Source organism: Gambusia affinis, linkage group LG08, assembly GCF_019740435.1.
Source record: "Gambusia affinis linkage group LG08, SWU_Gaff_1.0, whole genome shotgun sequence".
Classification (NCBI taxonomy): Eukaryota; Metazoa; Chordata; class Actinopteri; order Cyprinodontiformes; family Poeciliidae; genus Gambusia; species Gambusia affinis.
Genome location: NC_057875.1, coordinates 28,301,686 through 28,321,263, shown reverse-complemented (window position 1 = coordinate 28,321,263; position 19,578 = coordinate 28,301,686). Strand labels below are relative to the sequence as shown.

At 42.5% G+C, this 19,578-nt stretch overlaps 2 protein-coding genes across 7 annotated transcripts in view; both read left to right on the top strand.

Moving 5' to 3' along the window:
• The window catches only part of ripor1 (RHO family interacting cell polarization regulator 1), a 40,451-nt gene extending 37,291 nt beyond the window's left edge, over positions 1-3,160 (top strand). For all 3 annotated transcript variants that reach the window (XM_044125629.1, XM_044125628.1, XM_044125627.1), the window contains exons 23-24: positions 9-99; positions 699-3,160. In XM_044125629.1, the coding sequence (XP_043981564.1) occupies positions 9-99; positions 699-796 (189 nt within the window). In that variant the 3' untranslated portion in view covers positions 797-3,160. The remainder of the gene's footprint in view (positions 1-8; positions 100-698) is intronic.
• Positions 3,161-6,006: 2,846 nt separating this feature from the next.
• LOC122835672 (transcriptional repressor CTCF-like) lies at positions 6,007-17,856 on the top strand. Of its 4 annotated transcripts, XM_044124906.1 has the most exons (17): positions 6,007-6,154; positions 6,239-6,273; positions 9,215-9,386; positions 9,474-9,616; positions 9,746-9,856; positions 9,937-10,116; positions 11,100-11,312; positions 11,382-11,544; positions 11,830-12,000; positions 12,411-12,544; positions 12,635-12,755; positions 12,982-13,131; positions 13,224-13,384; positions 14,329-14,511; positions 14,593-14,725; positions 14,802-15,020; positions 15,548-17,856. In XM_044124906.1, the coding sequence occupies exons 1-17, from the start codon at positions 6,022-6,024 to the stop codon at positions 15,790-15,792; spliced, it is 2,667 nt and encodes an 888-aa protein (XP_043980841.1). In that variant the 5' UTR covers positions 6,007-6,021; the 3' UTR covers positions 15,793-17,856. The 4 variants fall into 4 exon arrangements, with proteins under 4 accessions (XP_043980841.1, XP_043980839.1, XP_043980838.1 ...); XM_044124904.1 differs by having other exon boundaries at positions 6,007-6,273; positions 14,805-15,020; XM_044124903.1 differs by having other exon boundaries at positions 6,007-6,273.
• The last annotated feature ends 1,722 nt before the right edge of the window (positions 17,857-19,578 follow it).

The following is a 19,578-nucleotide window of genomic DNA, read 5'->3' as shown; positions in this document are numbered from 1 at the left end:
CCCTCCAGGCCAAAGAAAGCATTGAACAGCTGGTGTATATTTGTCAGACAGACAAGGAAGATGTCCGAGATGCTGCCAAACAAGCACTGCTGACACTGGGTAATTTGAACTACTATATTCCCTGGAAGAAAATTGTTTTGTTAATTATGTTCCTACATGATTGCCTCAAAAGGCTTTTTAACTCTGTAGATGAAAGATGAGCTGCTGAGTGCAAGAAAGATTCGAGTTACGTACAATCACAAAGAAAGAGTAGCTAACGTTAAAAAAAAATTAGATGATGTCCCTTTTCTGAGAACCCATGATATCAAATGACAGTGATTCTCTACAAAGGATGATTTCTGTCAAGATTTCTGAATCTCAGTACTGGATCAAATCAAATAAGTCTTAGAATCTGCAATGAGGTTTCATGTCTTTGTAGTTTACCCATTTAGTTTTTTAGCTTGAACCATACATGGTATGTTGTATGTCACATTTAAGGTGGAAAAAAACTTTATTAAAAAAAACTTCATATTTGTCAAACTTTTATATAGGATTCTGCCAGTTTGCCAGGGTTCCTACACGTCTGCATCTTTCAGCACAGCTCTTGTTTGCCATCTTTTAACTTTAACAGAAAATCCTCATAAGGATAATGCTATAATTTCGTCACAAATTCTTTGCTTTGCTGTTCATTGTTGTATGTTATTTATTGTGTGGAACAGGTGAGGAAGGAAAGATGGCCTACAGACATGTAGAAATATCTCAGGACAGCTTGCCGAGACTCTTTGCTCCAGGAAGCATGGCCAGCACAGCCTTCTGACCGGACACAGCCACTGACAGTCCCAGCACATCAACAACATGACACCACAGTATGTACTGTGTCCATCTGCTAAAGTGGAAAACCAGCTTTAACTTAAACTTTATTTAGCAGTCATCTATTGTTAGGAGTGCTTCAAACAAATTTGTCACAAATGATGACATTTCTGAAATATGAGCTAAATTAACAAAGAATGAAGTTCAACCTTCATTATTATACAGTATGAAGAACTTTTACAAAGTGTTACCCAAACAGACAGTTCCAGCACTGGCTGCAGAGCCAGAGTTCAGCTAGTGCTGGAACTGAGACCAGTAAAGGCTCCAGTAAGTCGTTGCTCCTCTTGTCACCAAACGATCCACATCTGTAGAAAACCTGTTGTGGCCACAGCAGGCTACAGTAGCCATGGTGACTGATGCCTACAGACAGAACGTAACCATGACGAGAACTGACTCTGCTCCTATGCCTTCTCCATGGAACCTGCATCATCTGCTATCTGGAGTGAAAATTTGAAACAGAGCTCCTGTAGTCTGCAGAAAACAGCAGGCAACTTCTAGTGGTTTTAAAGTCAAACTACAGGCATTTCTGAGGGAAATTACACACAGAATAATCACTGGGTATTAGAGCAGTTATTGAGAAATACTTTTTATACTGTTTCTTGTGGGGTTGCCTTAATTTTTGCTACAATGTCTCTCAGGAAAAAAATGTTTCATACCGGTAGAAAGCTTTAGTGCCGCAAAAGTATACCAACCGGCATGTGCAACATCAGAATGTCTGAGTCAGAGTTGGTGCCCAAGATCTGACTGAGAGCTGTCAGCTAGCAGGCAGTAAGGAATAAACAAGATCAGAGCAAAGAAACCAGACTCACAATCAACAGTCATATCTTGTTCAGTAGGAACCAGGACTGAGGACTGGACTGTGGGAACCAGTAGTTGAATCAAATATATTTATTTGATTCTTAAGATGCAGATAATTAAACAAATACAATTTAACTATGCTTTTTATTGCACATATAAAATATTCCCAATATTCAGGTCAGTAGTGGCCTAAGGCAGAATGTTTAAAATGAAGCTGGTGAGTTAACCAAGTTACATCACCAGTAGTCATCATTATGGCCCCTTTTAATCCAACTCCTCTTCATCACCATTTTTTACACTCCTTTCTTCACATCTGTATTCCTCAACTCTTATGACTAGATTTTTTTTAACATGACTCCCCCAACCACTATTTGTGACCCATTTTCATTTGACTGGTTAGCATCATCCAGCTGCAGGTTTGTCTAGCAAATAAACTTAATGTGTAATGTGTTTTCATCCAGACATGTGGTGTGTGGCTTATAATGATGTGAATTATCCTCCTTTTCAGAATTATAATACAACTAACTCATTCTGCCAAGGAGGCCTTTATGTTGAATGTTGCTGTATTTGAAACAGATTGAAGGAGAGACTGCAGTAGTTTCTGCTGTTGCAGAGTGCCATAAAGTTTTAAATTATGCTTTTGAATGAAGCTACAATAGAAGTTTATATTGAAGTTTATTGTTCTGTGAATACATGTTTTTGATTTGAGTTGAGCTTTATTTGGCCAATTTTCTGTAAATGGTCTACTGAATATTAACTGTCCCATATTACTGCCAGCTGCAAACACAAAAGCTTCTACTTTGCTTCCTGTTATCTAAATGTTTTAGGAATAATTGTCCTTGAAGGAGCCTACCGAAACACACCAAAGCTGGATTACTGGTCCACACAAGTGTTTTACAAGCAGTTTTAAAGTTTTATGTGAAAATTATATATATAGCTTTTATCATTTTCTTCTGCAATATCAATATGACATTTATAAATTCTGACATTTTCTAAAGTGGGTTCATTAAATTAAGCAAATAAAAAAAGACATGTCAGTCATTGCATGAGTAATGACATTTAATCAGAATAACTGCAGCAATATAAGGGTGCTTCTTTCCTGTGAGGTGTTGCTATCTAAGTATTTGTAAATATGTTCTTATTTTCAGTAAATGATAAGGAATTATTTCTTTTTTTATTTTGGAAACTGGGATTTCTTTCCTTTCTGAATGTTGACAAATTGCTATAAGTTACAGAGCAATGATTGTTTTCTTTTAAGTCTGTATATTGTATCTGTCACACACTGTCACACTGGCTGTACATGAACTGGACCACACAGATTATTGCACCTTGACAAACTTTGTAACAGACTCACTGAAAATGCCAAACTGTGGAGCACCAGTCAACTCGGTTGCTTATCCTAAGTGCAATTTGTTTTGTTAATCTAATAGTAGCATTACTCTGCCTTTTCCTCTGCAATATCACTGCACTGTAAAGTATATTGTTAATATTTTTGATAAATTATATAAGAAAAGATTGTTCTCACTTTGCCTGTTTTGTTTCTGCTGAAATGGTTCTGATAACGCGAAAACATTTATAGATTATGGAATTCCCTTATTTTATGAGCACTTTCATCTAGTTCATAACAAAATATATTCACACAGTAAAACTGATTCCATGTAGGCATCAATAAATTATTTCAAAACATGATAAATACAGTTCTTGTGTACTGCTACTTAAAGTAATTGGTGTGTTTATGCTGGCCTACAATCTTTTTTTTCCTTTTTTATCATTACTGCAATAAATAACATAAAACAGTTTCCCAAAATGTTAATTGCTCATTATGGTTTCCACCATAGTTTTGTTCAATACTGAATCAGAAGAGTGCTACACCTCATTTTGCTTTCATGTCTTCCTAAAAGTTGGGGTCTCTCAGTGGGAAAATCTACTGGAATAATTCTTAAGTTTATGGTCAGTAAAGCTGAAGGGTCCTCACACTTCTCAAAATCCAACGTGTCTGTCACCCACATACTGTAAAACAGTGAAGGCTGAAATTAAGTTATTTGCACTTGGAGATTTTTACTTCAATAAAGCGGCATTGCACATTCTATGATCATTTGATTTATAAAATACATAGGAAATAATCAAATTGATTATAGTATACTGTTGGGTCACTGAACACAATAGCCAGCTAATCCCCCTACAAACTGGTCATTTTTAGACTATGGGTTCATGCATGCTTTAGCAATTAGAGTTTCTCATCAGAATCAGTAATCTCTCAACCAGTAGTAAAAAAAAATATTTTTGTTTTAAAATGTTAAATTGACAACAACATAGCAACACCCCATTTAAGTCAAGGATTTAATTATGGCAAATGTAGTATATATTCCCCAACAGGTATGTTTCTGCCCCCGACAGTCCTGGAGGTCTGAGTTGATCTGAGATTGTAGCTGTTAAACAGAAGAGAGAAGGTCTCTGGTTATGAAGTTACAAAATAAGCAAATTTGCTGCCATTTTACTAATTAAGCCCTAATAACATCTATTTAACCTCTACAACAACTTGGCTGCAGACTGATTAATAGATCAAAAAAGCTCAAAAGGTTTCCCTATAAATTTTTTTGATGCTAGCATCTCTGAGATCTAGAATTATAAGGCTGGGATATCAAGGCAAAGAAAACTCTGTAGCTGCTGGTAGGGGCCTCCAGCTTCAGACATTCCAGGGCCCCTAGAAATGGTTTAATTGTTACACAGACCATAAGTCTAAACCTGTAGCATTCATTTATACAGAATGTTATTAAATTTTTATTTAATGCATTCAGCTGAGAAATATATATATATATATATATATATATATATATATATATATATATAGGATTTGGTCTCTCTCTCTCACAGACTTCAGCTTATCGATATTTAAACATGTTAGTGATGCTGAGGTTATTAGTAGGACGGGTTTCAGAGGACTGGGGGGGGGGGGGGGTTTCTCTCTAAGGCCCCATATTACCTTGGGCTGGCCCTGCACGAACAGCCACTGCGATGCTCATCCCTGGAATTTACCTGGAATCAACCTGGAATTCCCCGGTGGCCCTATCCGCCGATTCTTTGGGGACATTTTGATTCATTTAATTGTGGCATGTTTGGTTTTATGCTGCGGTTCTAATTATTGACACAATATTTCTGCAATAACTTCTATTTACAGCCGCTCACCTCCAGCCCAGACCCCGTCAGCAGCGGCTTTAACCCGCCTGGTAACTTTAAGGAGAAGCAGATCGAACAGAGACCACCCGGATGGTACCGGGTGATACCGGGTGATACCGGGTTTGTGCTTAGTCGCAACTCGCAGTGACAGTCGTAGTTACAGTCTTTCTATTTGTCGGTGGAACCGACTCAGACTGCCTGTAGCGAACCGGGCATTTAGCAGAATGATTAGCTAAAGTTAAAGTCAGAACTTTTCTCTGCAGCCGAAGAATTTCTGAGTTTAGGGGCGATGAGGTTTTTTTTTTCCCGCTATTGCGGGGACAATTACAAAAATATAAATAGGTAACATGGAGGCAGAGAAACAGTCCTTAGACTGAGAGCAGTTTATTTTACTAAATTATTATATTTAATAATAATTAAATATAATTATAAATATAATAAATATAATATAATATATAATAATAATAATAATAATAATAATAATAATAATAATAATAATAATAATAATAATAATAATAATAATAATAATAAATATAATAATTTAGTAAAATAAACTGCTCTCAGTCTAAGGACTGTCTCTCTGCCTCCATGTTGTTCAGACACCGGGTCCATGGTGGAGGGGCCGGATCTGTACCCTCTAATTGTCAAATTATGGGGAAGAATATTTTTTTCATAAACTGGTTTGTGAATAAAAACGTAGGTATAATAATTGCTAAAATATATAATAAAATATAAAATATATATTATACATTATTGCTGAGCGACACAAGCAGGCTTTCTGACGTACAGATTTAAAAAATAAATAAATAAAAGATTGGAAAAAAAAATGTTTTTGAAAAAAAAAAACTCAAAAAGGGTACTCAGGGGATCAAGAATAAAAGGGGCAGGGGCTAAAGTCCCCTTCGCTCCCCACCCTCTGCACGTGCCTGCACTTTCTTATTTCAATAAGGAAGTCTAACCTTTGAATTGCTACTTTAAAAATAAGGGTAGAGATGGTAACAAATATACAGTCAAATGAATTCAAAGCAATAAAGTTATATTTATTGGATTTTTTTTTCTTACATTGTCTGTTAAAATCTATATGCTATGTCTATTTGTGGTTTCATAAATTCTAAGCTAAAAACTGGAATTTTCTCTGAGAGCATAACTCATCTGAGGAAGAAAGTCTTCATTCTCCACATTGGGAAATGAGCTTCAATGCGTTTTAACGTTGCGCCCCTCCTGGCCAATCAGGGTGCTGCATCAGTTCCGACACCACCCCCCAGCGGCCGCACAGGCGCACTGAGCGCTCAACTGCCATTTTGTGGCAGAAGCTACTCTGCCAAAGCGGGTGAGGAATTAAAACTAACTGCGAAGAAGCGTGTAGTTTATTCCGAGCTGGTTAAACTTTTTAGCACTGCCTCTCTGCTTCCAGGCGGGACCACAGGGAGGAGAAACACTCAGAAACAGGTAGAGTACCACTACTTTTCTGACAAGGGGGGGAGTTTGCAGGATCTTTAACCGGCCTCTAGGTGTCACGATGGGGCTCTGGATCCTGGCAACTCGTGGAATGGTGTTTGTCTCCCTCTATCGTTTTTAAAAGATCTGTCGAAATATGGTAAAACGCCCGTAGATGTTATAAATGTACAAACGAGCAAATCTATTCTGTGTATAGTTGTATTTTTTCAGCACGAGAAAGCGGATAATTTGTCGAGTTCATTGAAGAGTTCAGGCCAGGGCGTCCATTTTCTAGCCTCTTTGTCTCGCAGCTGTACAGATCTCCAACGACGTTGAAGCTAGTGTCCTAATTGAAGCTTCGGATTTGCCACTGCTGCAAAAGGGCTATTACCTTCTTTATGTATTTATCCTCTGATCACTTATATTTCACGGTCTAAAATATTTAGGATTAGTTATTCTAAAGCAGTTACAGATTAAAAACATTTAATCCCAATCAAAGGTTTTTGACATTCTGTTTTTGTAACAAGGTAATTTATATGACATGTTATATATTTAATCTATGTTAACAGCATATAGTTCTAGTAAGGGTAAGCATTGACAAGGTGGACAAAGGTTATACCCATTACAAATTGGATTTTAGTTTTTCTTTATCGTTGTAGAATTATTCAGTTTAGGGCCCATTGTGTACCTGCCAAATAAACATGTTTAAATATGTGTTTAAACAAATAGCTTTAAAGAAATCACAAATTGTGTTTGGAGGAATCTGCTGGTTGGTTCAGAGTAAAATTTCTTCAGGTTTAGCCACTAGTTAGTCCAGTTCATAAAAGCGAGGAAAGGGCCGAATCAGACGCTAACTTCGATGTCTTTAGCTGCTGTTAGCTTGTTGTGTTAGCTCAGAGTGAAGGCCCCCCCTCGCCCTTCCGAGTCTTAAAATATGCAAGAACTCCCAGTGAGCCAAAACACTTTAATTTGATCGAACATGTCATTTTAAAATGAAGCAATGTTGAAGTTACGCCCAGCTTAGCGCGCCTCCCCGACGGCAGCATCCGCTCACGGTCACGATGAGATCCGAGCGGAGCGCGGAATGGCGACGCTCTCCCTGCTGGGGAATCCTCCCACTGTTACTCCGATCGATTGCACAACTTAGCGTTTCCTAAAATCTCCCATCTTCCTGCATCCAGACTTGGACCCCTGGTTGTTTTCTGCCCATGTATGTCGAGCTCTGTCTGCCTCGGTTGCTAACGCGCCAGCCGCCCGCTTGTCTCTTATTCTGAGCCCACCTAGAGCCTCATGGTCACAGATCTCTGTAACAGCAGAGAGCTCCCTCTACGACTCGGCTCGGAGAGCTACAAAAATACCGCTGTTTAAAAGCAGCACTTGGAGGCAACAGCTGTCCCAGCCTGGATCAGTGTTGTTTTGGGCTAAATTTCTACCTGCAATCAAAACAGCTGTGAAGGCCCACACACCAGAACCTGAACCAGAACCTGTTCAGCCTGCTGCTCTAAGGCAGCATCCTCACAGATGGCCATGAAGTTTACATAAACACACGTTTGTGCAGTTTTAATACTCTATGACTGCTGCACAGTCATAGAGTATCAATAGATCCATGCTTATATAAACAGACAAGTATATGCTTTTTGTTCATGTTCAGAATGAATACTGTGGGTTTTATATATTTTTGTATGGTATTTTTTCAGTGTTCTGAGGTCTGACTTGCCACATGGTTTCCTTTAGCCATGTGTTTGTTTTGAGTAAGCTTCTACTGTTTATAGAGAATTTAAAGAATGGTTGAGTGTAGAGTAAAGTTGTCAGGAGCCTCAGGAAGAAAACCAAACACAGCCTGAAACCCAGATGAGTATTATGGCCTCCTAATGTAGACAGTCTAAGTTTGACTGAATCTGAAAGGCAACTTGCCAGCAGGCTGTGGCTGGTGAAATGCTCTGCACTGTGATCCACTGGTTTACCTTTCTATTACTTCTGTTGATGTTGACTACTCTCATGTGGGCCTGGACTTCCTCATCAACCGACCTCTGACTCTCTTCCATCCGCACACTGAGCATCGCCTCCCGACACGCCTGTGTGCTGAGCCCCCTCCTGTATTGTCTCTAGAGTCTGGCCACAACAGCAACCACATCGTCAAGTTTGCTGACTATGTCACAGTGGTCAGAATCATCTCACAGGGTGATAAGGAAGTCCTGATGTTCACTCTGAACACCAAGAAAATCAAGGAGGTCATCAAGGACTTCAGGAAGCTCCACACTAACCCTCATCCTGCTGACATACTGCATCACAGTATCATACAGCAGCTGGACTGTTAAAGACAGGTGAGGCAGCAGAGGGTCGTAGAGGCAGTTCAGGGGATCATCGACTGTATTCTGTCTTCTGGTGGACATTTCCACATCTCGCTGCCTCATCAGAGCCAAAGTCATCGCTAAGGACAGAACCTGATCGACCTGCTGCCCTCTGGGAGGCGCTACAGGTGCATCAAAACAAAAACAGGCAGACTCAAAAACAGCTTCTTCCCAGTTAAAACCCTAATCTCTCACATGCACTAAGTATATGGTGGTTATATGTGTGTATATATATCATTGTAAATATCATGGTATTCTTGTTTATATTGTATATATTTCTAACGTTACACTGTTTTTTCTAAATTCTGAATGTGAAAATCTTTTGCGATGTCACATGAATATATAGTTACTGTCAGAAAAGCACATCCACTCCTGTAGATTTGTTCATCTTCCCAGGCTGGACATGGTGAACGTTATGCTGATATGTTAGAACTGATAGTGATGCTGCTATTAACAGATGCAGCTGAACATCAGGATTCCTGCGTCCACTCACCCCCCTCCCCCTACCCCCCAGCACAGATAACGATGTTCTTCTTTGGTGTTTTTAGCAACTTGTGTTGCAACCATCTCCAAGTAGTTTTCCTCTGTTCTCTGTGTTTTAGTTGTTGCTAGACATGGATGGCAGCTCAGCAGAAGCTGTGGACGCTCCCCCTAAAGACTTCCCATCCATCCAGGCCGTCCACAGCCAGGAGGCCCTGGTGGTGGATCTCCTCCAGCAGGCGGCGGAGGCCGGGGGCGTGGTGCAGGGACCGGCGGCTGTCATACTGGAGCAAGGTTCTGTCAGAGCTTGTTCTGCCTTGGTTCTGCCAGGAGCTTAAACATGGTTGATGTTAGAAGCGACTACCTCTCTGGTGTCTCCAGGTCATGTGGAAGGAATGGTAGCTGCTGCCCAATCCCAGCAGGCGCTGCTGGAAGCTGGGGTCGGGGTGAGCGTGCAACGTGGAGAAGTAGAAATGATGGTCATGGATTCCCTGGATCCCACCCTGATGCAGATGAAGACTGAGGTAGCAGCAGGACAAGAAGACATGTCATGTCTTTTATCTGATTGGTTTTTTTTTTGTTTGTTTGTTTTTTACACTGAAAGTATCAAAGAAGCTTCTACAAAAGCCCCAATAAAAGTGTATATTTTTCAGGTGATCGATGCTGCAGTCGGGGGATCATCAGCCACAGTTGGCGTGGTTGCAGGAGCAACTCATCAGGCTGCCGTGGCAACAGTGGACCAGACTCAGATCATCACCCTGCAGGTGCCTCTTCACCTTCTGTTCTCTCTTAAAGTGTTCCTTCGGTGTCGGCTCATGTCCCTCTGTTCTGTGTCGCGCTGCAGGTGGTCAACATGGAGGAGCAGGCAGCTCTGGGTCTGGGGGAGCTGCAGTTGGTTCAGGTGCCGGTTTCTGCCGCTGCCGTGGACGCTCTGCAGCAAGGCACATTTGTGGACACCACAGCAATGCCGAAGACCGGAGACCCCGTCATCTGTCACACACTTCCTCTGCCTGAGGGCTTTCAGGTACACACACACACACACACACACACACACACACACGCGCATGCACACAACAAAGGCACTGATGTGGAACTGCAAGCACAACTTACATCTTTGATACATATAACATAGGGCTACACAGTGGTGCAGTTTGATTAGGGGTCTTCTTGCAGCAAGAAGGTCCTGAGTTCGATTCCAGGCCCGGGGTCGTTCTGCATGGAGTTTGCATGTTCTCCCTGTTCATGCGTTGGTTCTCTGTAGGTTCTCGACTTCCACCCACAGTCCAAAACATGACTGTCCAAAACATGACAACCCTTCAAATGACGTGTTACCAAAATGATTTCTGCCTATCAGAGCCAGTCTCAGGAACATTTCTGATTCAATTCTCTGGCAGATTGATTGGTGCGTCTGTTAAACACCTGAGTAGGGTCTCTTGCCTTATGGAAGAGCCGGGGACTACGTCAGCTAGTGGTCTTTTGGTCAGACCCTGAGCAGTCAGTTTAAGGAAATTATCAGTCTGGGATATTCTCAAAAAATGGTTTAAATTTTCCATCCATCCATTTTCTGTTCACCTTGTCCCTAATGGGGTCGGGAGGGTTGCTGGTGTCTATCTCCAGCTACGTTCCGGGTGAGAGGCGGGGTTCACCTTGGACAGGTCGCCAGTCTGTCACAGGGCAACACAGAGACATACAGGACACACAACCATTCACACACACACTCACACCTAGGGAGAATTTAGAGAGACCAATTAACCTGACAGTCATGTTTTTGGACTGTGGGAGGAAACCGGAGAACCCGGAGTGGGAGGAAACCGGAGAACCCGGAGTGGGAGGAAACCGGAGAACCCGGAGTGGGAGGAAACCGGAGAACCCGGAGAGAACCCACCATGCACAGGGAGAACATGCAAACTCCATGCAGAAAGACCCGGGAATCAAACCCAGGACCTTCTTGCTGCAAGGCAACAGCTGTGCAGCCCCTTAAATTTTACTTAGTGCAATATTTTCTAGGTGGTCAAAGTTGGTGCTAATGGGGAGGTGGAGACTGTGGAGCAAGAAGAGGGAGTAGAGGCACACTCTGAAGAGGATGAGGACGATGCAGAGGTGGGACAGCAGCTGCTGGAGGAAGGAGAGGAGGCTGCCCAGCCTGCAAACCATCACCAAAACTGGGCTAAAGACCCAGACTATCAGCCTCCATCTGGGGGGATCAAAAAGGCCAAGAAGGTAACAGCGTTCCCATGATAACAGATTAAAAGGTCCCTCTGTCCCTAAATGAAAACTGCTGCTCTGCAGGGGAAGAAGAGCCGCCTGCGCTACGCTGAAGGAGACAAGGACATGGATGTCAGCGTGTACGACTTTGAAGAGGAGCAACAGGAGGGCCTTCTGTCTGAGGTCAATGCAGAGAAAGTAGTCGGCAACATGAAGCCTCCAAAGCCCACAAAGATCAAGAAGAAAGGTACCTGACAGTAAAGCGAATGCTTCCTCATCTTTCATTTTTGTTACTCATGTCAAAGGAATGGTCCTTTAATGTCCTATCATTGCTCTCTTCCAGCAGGGCCTCACAGCTTTAGCAGGTTCCAGCTGGTTTAGAAGTGGAACTTGACTTAATTTTCAAATATACCAGTGTTATTATTTCAAACATTAACAGTTTATAATGTGCTTTACAGCTAATAGACAGCTTGTTGTTCAGAGTTGTGCTGCAGATGCAGAGCTCAGTATTTTCTGTGTGTGTGTGTGTTAGGGGTGAAGAAGACTTTCCAGTGCGAGCTGTGCAGCTACACATGTCCTCGTCGCTCCAATCTTGACCGGCACATGAAGAGCCACACTGATGAGAGACCCCACAAATGTCACCTCTGTGGAAGAGCCTTCAGGACGGTGACGCTGCTGAGAAACCATCTCAACACACATACAGGTTATAAACACGCTCCAGAAATGGATTTAGCTATTGTTGTTTTTTTGCCTGTCCAACAGTTGGATGAAGCGGTCCAGTCAAAGCCTCACCTGCCCGAGCCCGCCCTGCTCCACCAGCCAGCACATATTCCATTGAATGGGTTGTTTCAGACCTGGGCAGGATGGAGCTGCTACTCATGTTTATGCACTCAACCACAAAAACGTCTTCTGGGACCATTTTGTTTTGCTTTCTTTTTTTCTTTCTTATTTCAATTTGATTGACGTCGTTTCCTAATAATATTTCTTTGAGTGTTGGCTGTTTTTGTCTATATTTATAACAGTAGGTGAATTTGATTGCAGGTGTCTCTAACAGGTGATGATAATGTCTGAGTGGAGGTTTAACACTCACATGTTCTCCGCATGTTGTTACAGGGACTCGACCACACAAGTGCACAGACTGCGACATGGCCTTCGTGACCAGTGGAGAACTGGTGCGTCATCGTCGCTACAAACACACACACGAGAAGCCGTTCAAGTGCTCCATGTGTGACTACGCCAGTGTGGAGGTAAGACCAGCTGCTGTCTACTGGACACGCGTAGGGAGGAAAGCATATACACACTGTGTGTGTGTGTGTGTGTGTGTGTATGTTTTCTAGGTGAGCAAACTGAAGCGGCACATTCGCTCCCATACTGGGGAACGTCCCTTCCAGTGCAGTCTGTGCAGCTACGCCAGCAGAGACACATACAAGCTGAAGAGACACATGAGGACACACTCAGGTAAATCTGACTCACACATCAAAATGATGGAGGAGGAAGGGGTTTTAGTCATTGTACAGCATAGTTTTCTGTCTTTATTTCTAATAATAAAGAAATATTCAGTCTAATGAAGAATGTTAGAAAGTTCTCCGTAGATTATTATATGAACCAATTGCAGTACTTGATCTGTGCTGAGCTCCACTAGGTGACGGTACTGAAGAGTGAACCTGCTGCTTGTCGTTATCAGGAGAAAAACCTTATGAGTGCTACATCTGCCACGCCCGATTCACCCAGAGCGGAACCATGAAGATGCACATCCTGCAGAAACACACAGAGAATGTGGCCAAGTTCCACTGTCCACACTGTGACACTGTCATCGCACGCAAGAGTGACCTGGGTAAGAATGGCCAGTGTGAGGCAGCCAGACCCGCTTCTCTTCCCTGGGCTCACTCTGTCTGTCTGTCTGTCTGTCTGTCTGTCTGCATGCAGGGGTTCATCTGCGGAAGCAGCACTCGTTTATTGAGACCGGGAAGAAGTGTCGCTATTGTGATGCTGTTTTCCATGAGCGCTACGCTCTAATCCAGCATCAGAAGTCCCACAAGAATGAGAAGAGGTTCAAGTGTGACCTGTGTGATTACTGCTGCCGTCAGGTTGGTCTGCTCTGCTGCTGGCTGTTCAGAGGAAAACTCAGGGAATGATCAGCAGGCAGCTGCTGGCTTGTTTCCAGGTTGGAAGCTGGAGAAAAACAAAGTCACTGTGTGTTATTTTCATTTAGTTTCAGTTTCCTGTAGATTTTTACTTCTTGCTACATTTAGTCTCATACTTTAGAAGCATTCCTGTTTGTTTGACCAGAAATCCTTAATAAGATCCTAACTCAGGGATGTTTAGCTCCAGGTGTGCTGTAGCCTCTGCTAGTATGTATTGTCTTACCTGTATAGTGTGTTTCCTGCTGAACATGTAAGATTTTTGCAGCTTAAATTATTACCAACTTTAGTCCAAATAATTCTCTTAACGGTACTTATTACATTCTAGAGCTGCAGCTAATAATTATTTAGTTGTCAGGAAATCAGTCTAAATGTAGCATCTTCTGTTCTGAATTTATTAAATGCCTATGTTGTTGCACAAACTCCCACAAATTAAAATAAGTCTTCAAATGTAAGTTTGATGCTTAAAATTGTAAAACATGGATAACCAGAGATTAGGCCATCCTGCTCATCACCTGCTGTCTACTTTTTATGGACTAATGACATTAAGGGTAACTAACGCCCAAATCAACTTTTTTTGTTGATCAAGTGTTTAAATTTTGGGTTCTATCTTTATGTTTCTATGTGAATTTCGACATTTTTGTGTAAATTTGTGCAGATCCATAATATTTTGTCTAAAACCTTCTCAGTGCTGCCCCCTTTTGGTCAAACAATGCCTACGATGTTTGACCCAACACATCGAAGCTGCAGCTTCTATTGGACAGAGTTATTTATGTTTTATGTACTTAAGCTTTTGTCAGTCTGATGACTCTGATTAGGCCACGCCCCCTTAGGATGCCAGCCGGCTTCCTGTAAAGCTGTGATGTGTAACTGTCCTGCTGTGGTTTCAGGAGCGCCATATGGTTATGCACCGGCGGACCCACACAGGAGAGAAGCCGTTTGCGTGCAGCCAGTGTGAAAAGACCTTCAGACAGAAGCAGCTGCTGGACATGCACTTCAAACGCTACCACGACCCCAACTTTGTTCCCACAGCTTTTGTCTGCCCCAAGTGTAGCAAGACGTTCACCCGCAGGGTGAGACTGCTCCTCCTCATCCTCTCCTGCTGACTGACTGAAGATAAAAACATCCTGGTCACGTGTTCTCTTCTTCTGTAGAACACCATGGCTCGTCATTCCGAGAACTGTAACGGGGAGGTGGAGGAGTTTGAGAACGGAGCTGCCACTCCCAAGAAAGGCAGGAGAGGAAGGAAGAGGAAGATGAGGACCAGGAGGGATGAGGATGATAGCGGTGAGTCATTTTCAAAGTTGCATGTAAGTAGCAGCAGGATGCTGTGTTCACCTCTCTGATTCCAATGTGTCTTCAGAAGACGACATCCCCGAACAGGACGAGGGTGAAGAGGAGGGTGAGGAAGAAGCAGCACTGCTGCAGGAGGAGGAGGACCTGGAGGGCATGGAGCTGGATCAGGCTCCTGCTGTTATCCCAGTTGTGGCCCCAGATGAGCCTCCAGTGAAGAGGAAACGAGGTCGACCCCCCAAGAACCCCAAACCCCAAACCCCCAGCAGAGCTGGGACTGCTTCTTCTGGTGAGCAACACACACCGAAACGACTGGATGGTAAAAACTTAGAATGATGTCAGCAACATGGAGACAGTAGGACGGGGCTATATAATTGGCCAGCGATCATAATCAGCCAATTTTTGTGAAAAAGTATGATTGGTGATCTCCGATCACTGTCTTTTGTTGCTGATCACAAAGACCGATCACATGTATCTCAGACTTCGCAGCCTGCAGAAGTCAGTAGCCAAACTCTGCCAAGTGCTTGTTTTTTAAATGTCACATTAAATTTGTTGGGTTGACACATTTTGACTTGCTTATTTTTCCATTGCAAGACGCAAACTTCACCAGTCATTCTGAGCGTTAAAGTTCCACATGACATGGCTTAGAGTTTGCTGCGCAGAGATAATAGCTTATTATTTGCTTACCGCCCCTCCCACTGGATTCAGATGGTTTTCTGGGGGAAATTTTGCTTCTACTGGCCTTTATGACTGCATCTCTTAAAACTCACTCTGTGTATGTGTGTGTGTGTGTGTGTGTGTGTGTGTGTGTTTCAGTGGCTGCCACGATTCAGGTGGAGGATGAGCTGACAGGTGCAGTAGAGAACATCATAGTGAAGAAGGAGGGGGGCGACGCAGCGACTTCTGTGAAGCAGGGAGCGGACCTGGCAGTGGAAGGAGGGGTGGGTGGTGGTGAGGGGGTGGAGGAGGTGGAGCTGACTGTGAACCAGGAAACAACAGCAGCTACTGCTGCTAATGGAGATCTCACGCCAGAGATGATCCTCAGCATGATGGACCGCTGAGCAGCAGAGGGTGGAGGCTCCACCCTGTGCTCCACCTGCAACCCTCCAGCTCCACTTCTGCCCCTCCAGCTCCACCCTGGTCCTGGTTGAACTGCTCTCTGACCGTTAAGACTTTTCTCCACTGAATGAATCTGCATGTTTTGCTACTTCGTCCTACTCAAAGCCACATCCTGTCTGCCTGTGCCCACACACATTTCACTTCATGTGCACACACAGTCCCCCTGGGTGTGTGTATGTGTGTGTGTGTGTGTGCGCGCACTAACATCCGAAAACACCAAGTAACAGAATTAGAGTTTTCTGTTGCGCTGGCTATTTTTCCAGCCTGTCAGTAACATCAGACTCTTTCTGAGGGTGGCTTTCTAAAGAGCAGAACCTTCCAGCCCCGGAACCAGGAGCCATGGCACGGTTCTCTGTGCTGCTCTGACTTCTTTTTCAGGGTGTGGTGTAACATAGCAACACTTTTCCAGTCATTCAAACAGTTTTTGTCTGAAACCAAGAGTTTGTCATTTCTTATCCTTTCCTTCGCTGTGGTCTTTAGTGTCTCCATGGCCGGTGGCTCGTTGCTGCTGTTGGTCTGTTAATTACCGTTTCATTTACTTAAAGACAAACGAGGCTGGGGAACCGGAATAGGCTTCTTCTTTATCCTCCATGTTTAGCTCTCCTTACCTGTGTCCACTGGATCGATGGAAACAGGTACCATACGTAAGCAGTGTGTGTGTCAGCTTACACCCTGCTGACACACACATGCTGGTCCTTAGAGCTACTTGAACCACAGTGTTCACTGCTAACTCACAGGTTTGGACAGTGCACCGGTTGGTGAAGCATTTACTCCAAATTGGAGGAAGAAAAGAAAAGAGAAAATGATTTAAGGCCAGAAAGTTTCAGAAATCATTGGAACAAACTTCTCCCAAAAGGTTTTCTTCTTCTTCAGAAGTGTGTGTCCCACCGCCATCATTCAGAGTCCTGATGTTCCCCAGCAGACTGTGATGTCACAGTGTGTGAAGTTGATGGTTTCCCTGATCGAAGCGATCCATCATGTTTGGAAGGTTCTTCCTCATCGTGCTCTGCAGTGTGAAGAACCAACTGGGCCTGAGCAACCAGTACCAGTACCAGCATGGTGGTGTTTGTGAACATTCCACATGTTTTTAGGTGGTGAGGTTTTCTAACTTCTAACTTTTCAGTCTCACTTCCTGCTCTCCTGCCAGCAGTCATCACACAGACCAGCTGACTTGGACCTGGACATGAAACTGGACCCGGACCCGTCTGCTGGCTTCCATGTACATAAATGTTTTAAACCTTCTTGGAAGAAAGCCTTTCCTTTCTTATTTTGATAATGTTTTAAAAAGTGACTGGACTTTGTTTCCTGATTCAGTAAATGAGTTTCTGGTGCTGTGACTGGATCCTGGTGGTCACTTAGGATTTCCAGCCAAAGATCAGCACAAACTAAACCAGATGAGCCACTTTGTCATTTCCTGTGTGTAATTTTATTGCTTTACACGTTTTATTTTCTCCTTTGATTTGGTTATTCCTCTATCTGTAAAACAGTCTCCGGACTTGTTTAGGCGGTGAAGCCCTGTTTGAGTTTTCCTGTTTTCCAAAGGTTCTGTTTGCCTTGAGCTGTTTCCTGATTGGTTAGCTGTCCTGTGGTGAGAGGAAGCCTGATTGGATGTATTTGCATGTCAGCTTCATGCAAATCAAAAAGGCAAAAATCTCTGATGATAGGCTTCCCTAATGTCAGCCTCTGCTGTATCTCCAGGAATGTTAGTTGTATGAATCGCTCCAGATATCTGTCCTGTCCTGCAGCTGTTCAGTTCCAGCTGCGTCTGGTACCTGTTTCCTCCCATCTCTGTTTTCTGCTGTAATCTGAGATCTGCTCCTATAAAATGAAAGCTAATCTGCTGTGTTGCTGTTGGACACGTGGACACAGCTCTGATTTATTTGATCATGTCCTTGGCAGAGAATCTGCCTGGCCTAAGTCCAACAGAACCAGAAACGTTGACCATGCCATTTCTTTAGTTACCACTCTGTACAGATAATACCGAACAATAAAATCACTGTAATGGACCTTTGGCTGCTGCATACTTTTGTCCCATCGTGCATTTTTTTGGATTCATGTCATATTTATTTTTTTAGAACCTAAAAAAGCAAAGTTCTATTTAGCACTGACTAAATGAAATCTGAAGCAAACCAGCACAGTGGTTGGGAGAAGGGCTCCCTCTGTTGTCCAACTTCAATGCTTCAAGTTATTAAAATGGTAGAACAGAATATATTTTATTGATCCCAGAGGGGAAAATGATAATTTGCTGACAAGCTACTCCAAAGTTTTAAATATTAGTGAATACAAATGTAATCAATATAACCATGTGATATAAAATTGATTAAAAAAATAGGTATGGTATGTAAATTACATATGTGTAATATTTTAAGTAGTTTAAATTTGACCAGAATTTTTTAATAAATAAAATTACAATAAGCATGTGTTGACCTATAAATAAATAAATCTACAAATGAGTGTAGATTAAACTTAGAATTAAATACATTAAGCGTTATAGTGAAGTCTGATGTCTTCAGGCATGAATGATTTTTGCTGAGCTGCGTTTTGGTGTCGTCTGCCTCCAGTTCTCCTTCATCCATAGATCATGTCATGGAGTGGATATATTGTCTGATATTAATAAAATTAATAATATCTCCCCTCTTAGCTGAAGACGCAGTCACCTACCTGCTGCACATGGATGGTGGAGGGAGTACTGTCAGTAGACCATTAATGTGAAGGTGGATGAACGTCTGCTCCCTGTGACACTCACAACATGGCTCCTCTATTAACCCTTTAACAAAGTTTTTACCAGTGTTTCACTGAGAAGTAGCTCCTATAATGAGCTCACCAGGTGCGCCGTTTCTCCAGGTGTTTGCTATTTGCTGCTAGCTAGTCTGAAGGAGCTGAGTGTGGGGCAGTGGTAGAGGGAGGTCTGCTCTGAGAGGGGGGAAGCTCAGAAGCTTGGAAACTGAAACTCCAAAGAGTTTTGTCATCGAAGGTGCTGCTTGGTTGGCCCAGGCGTTCTGCACAGCTGAATGGTTGCCATGGCAGATGAAAGGATTTCTCAAATATGCATGAGATAGTCAGGGCAACACTTCAGATATGTTTTTGATGACACAATAATATTATAACATAATGCAAAACTAAAAAGAAAGTCAATTTTACATAATATTGTAAAATTTTATATAAAAAAGGACATCAAAAAATGCACAATATTCAGTAATAATGAACTTTGTAGACAGTACCAACATAGATGGTTTAAAACCTTTAATCTATCTGCATTCTAGAGTAAGAAAACTCATGGACTGTGCAATCACACACTTCTAACTTGTCACATGATCTGTAAGGTCATGCGGCAATATAATATAGATCTAATATAGAACATCTGTGTGAAGCCCAACGCTCTGCAGTTTCCACAGAACCACGGAGTTACAGATGACTCTATTTATTTATTTATCATTCCTGTCCATGAAAAACTCTCGACTTTAATCTTTACTCTTTTCTCCTTCTTCTTGATCCATTGACTTTTGGATCATTTTTCTGTTACAATGTTATCCAAAGAAGCTTGAAACTTCCCTCACCTTTTTACTGTTTTCTATACCTGTACGAAAGTGCACATTTCCTGATTGCGGTTTACTGCTTGCTAAATGGAACAGGATGTGTGTCTGAGTTCATGTGCAAAAAGTGCCTGCATGCTGAGCAAAATGTGAAGTGTGTTTTGTCGTGATGCAGGGTGAGAAACAGAAAGCAGC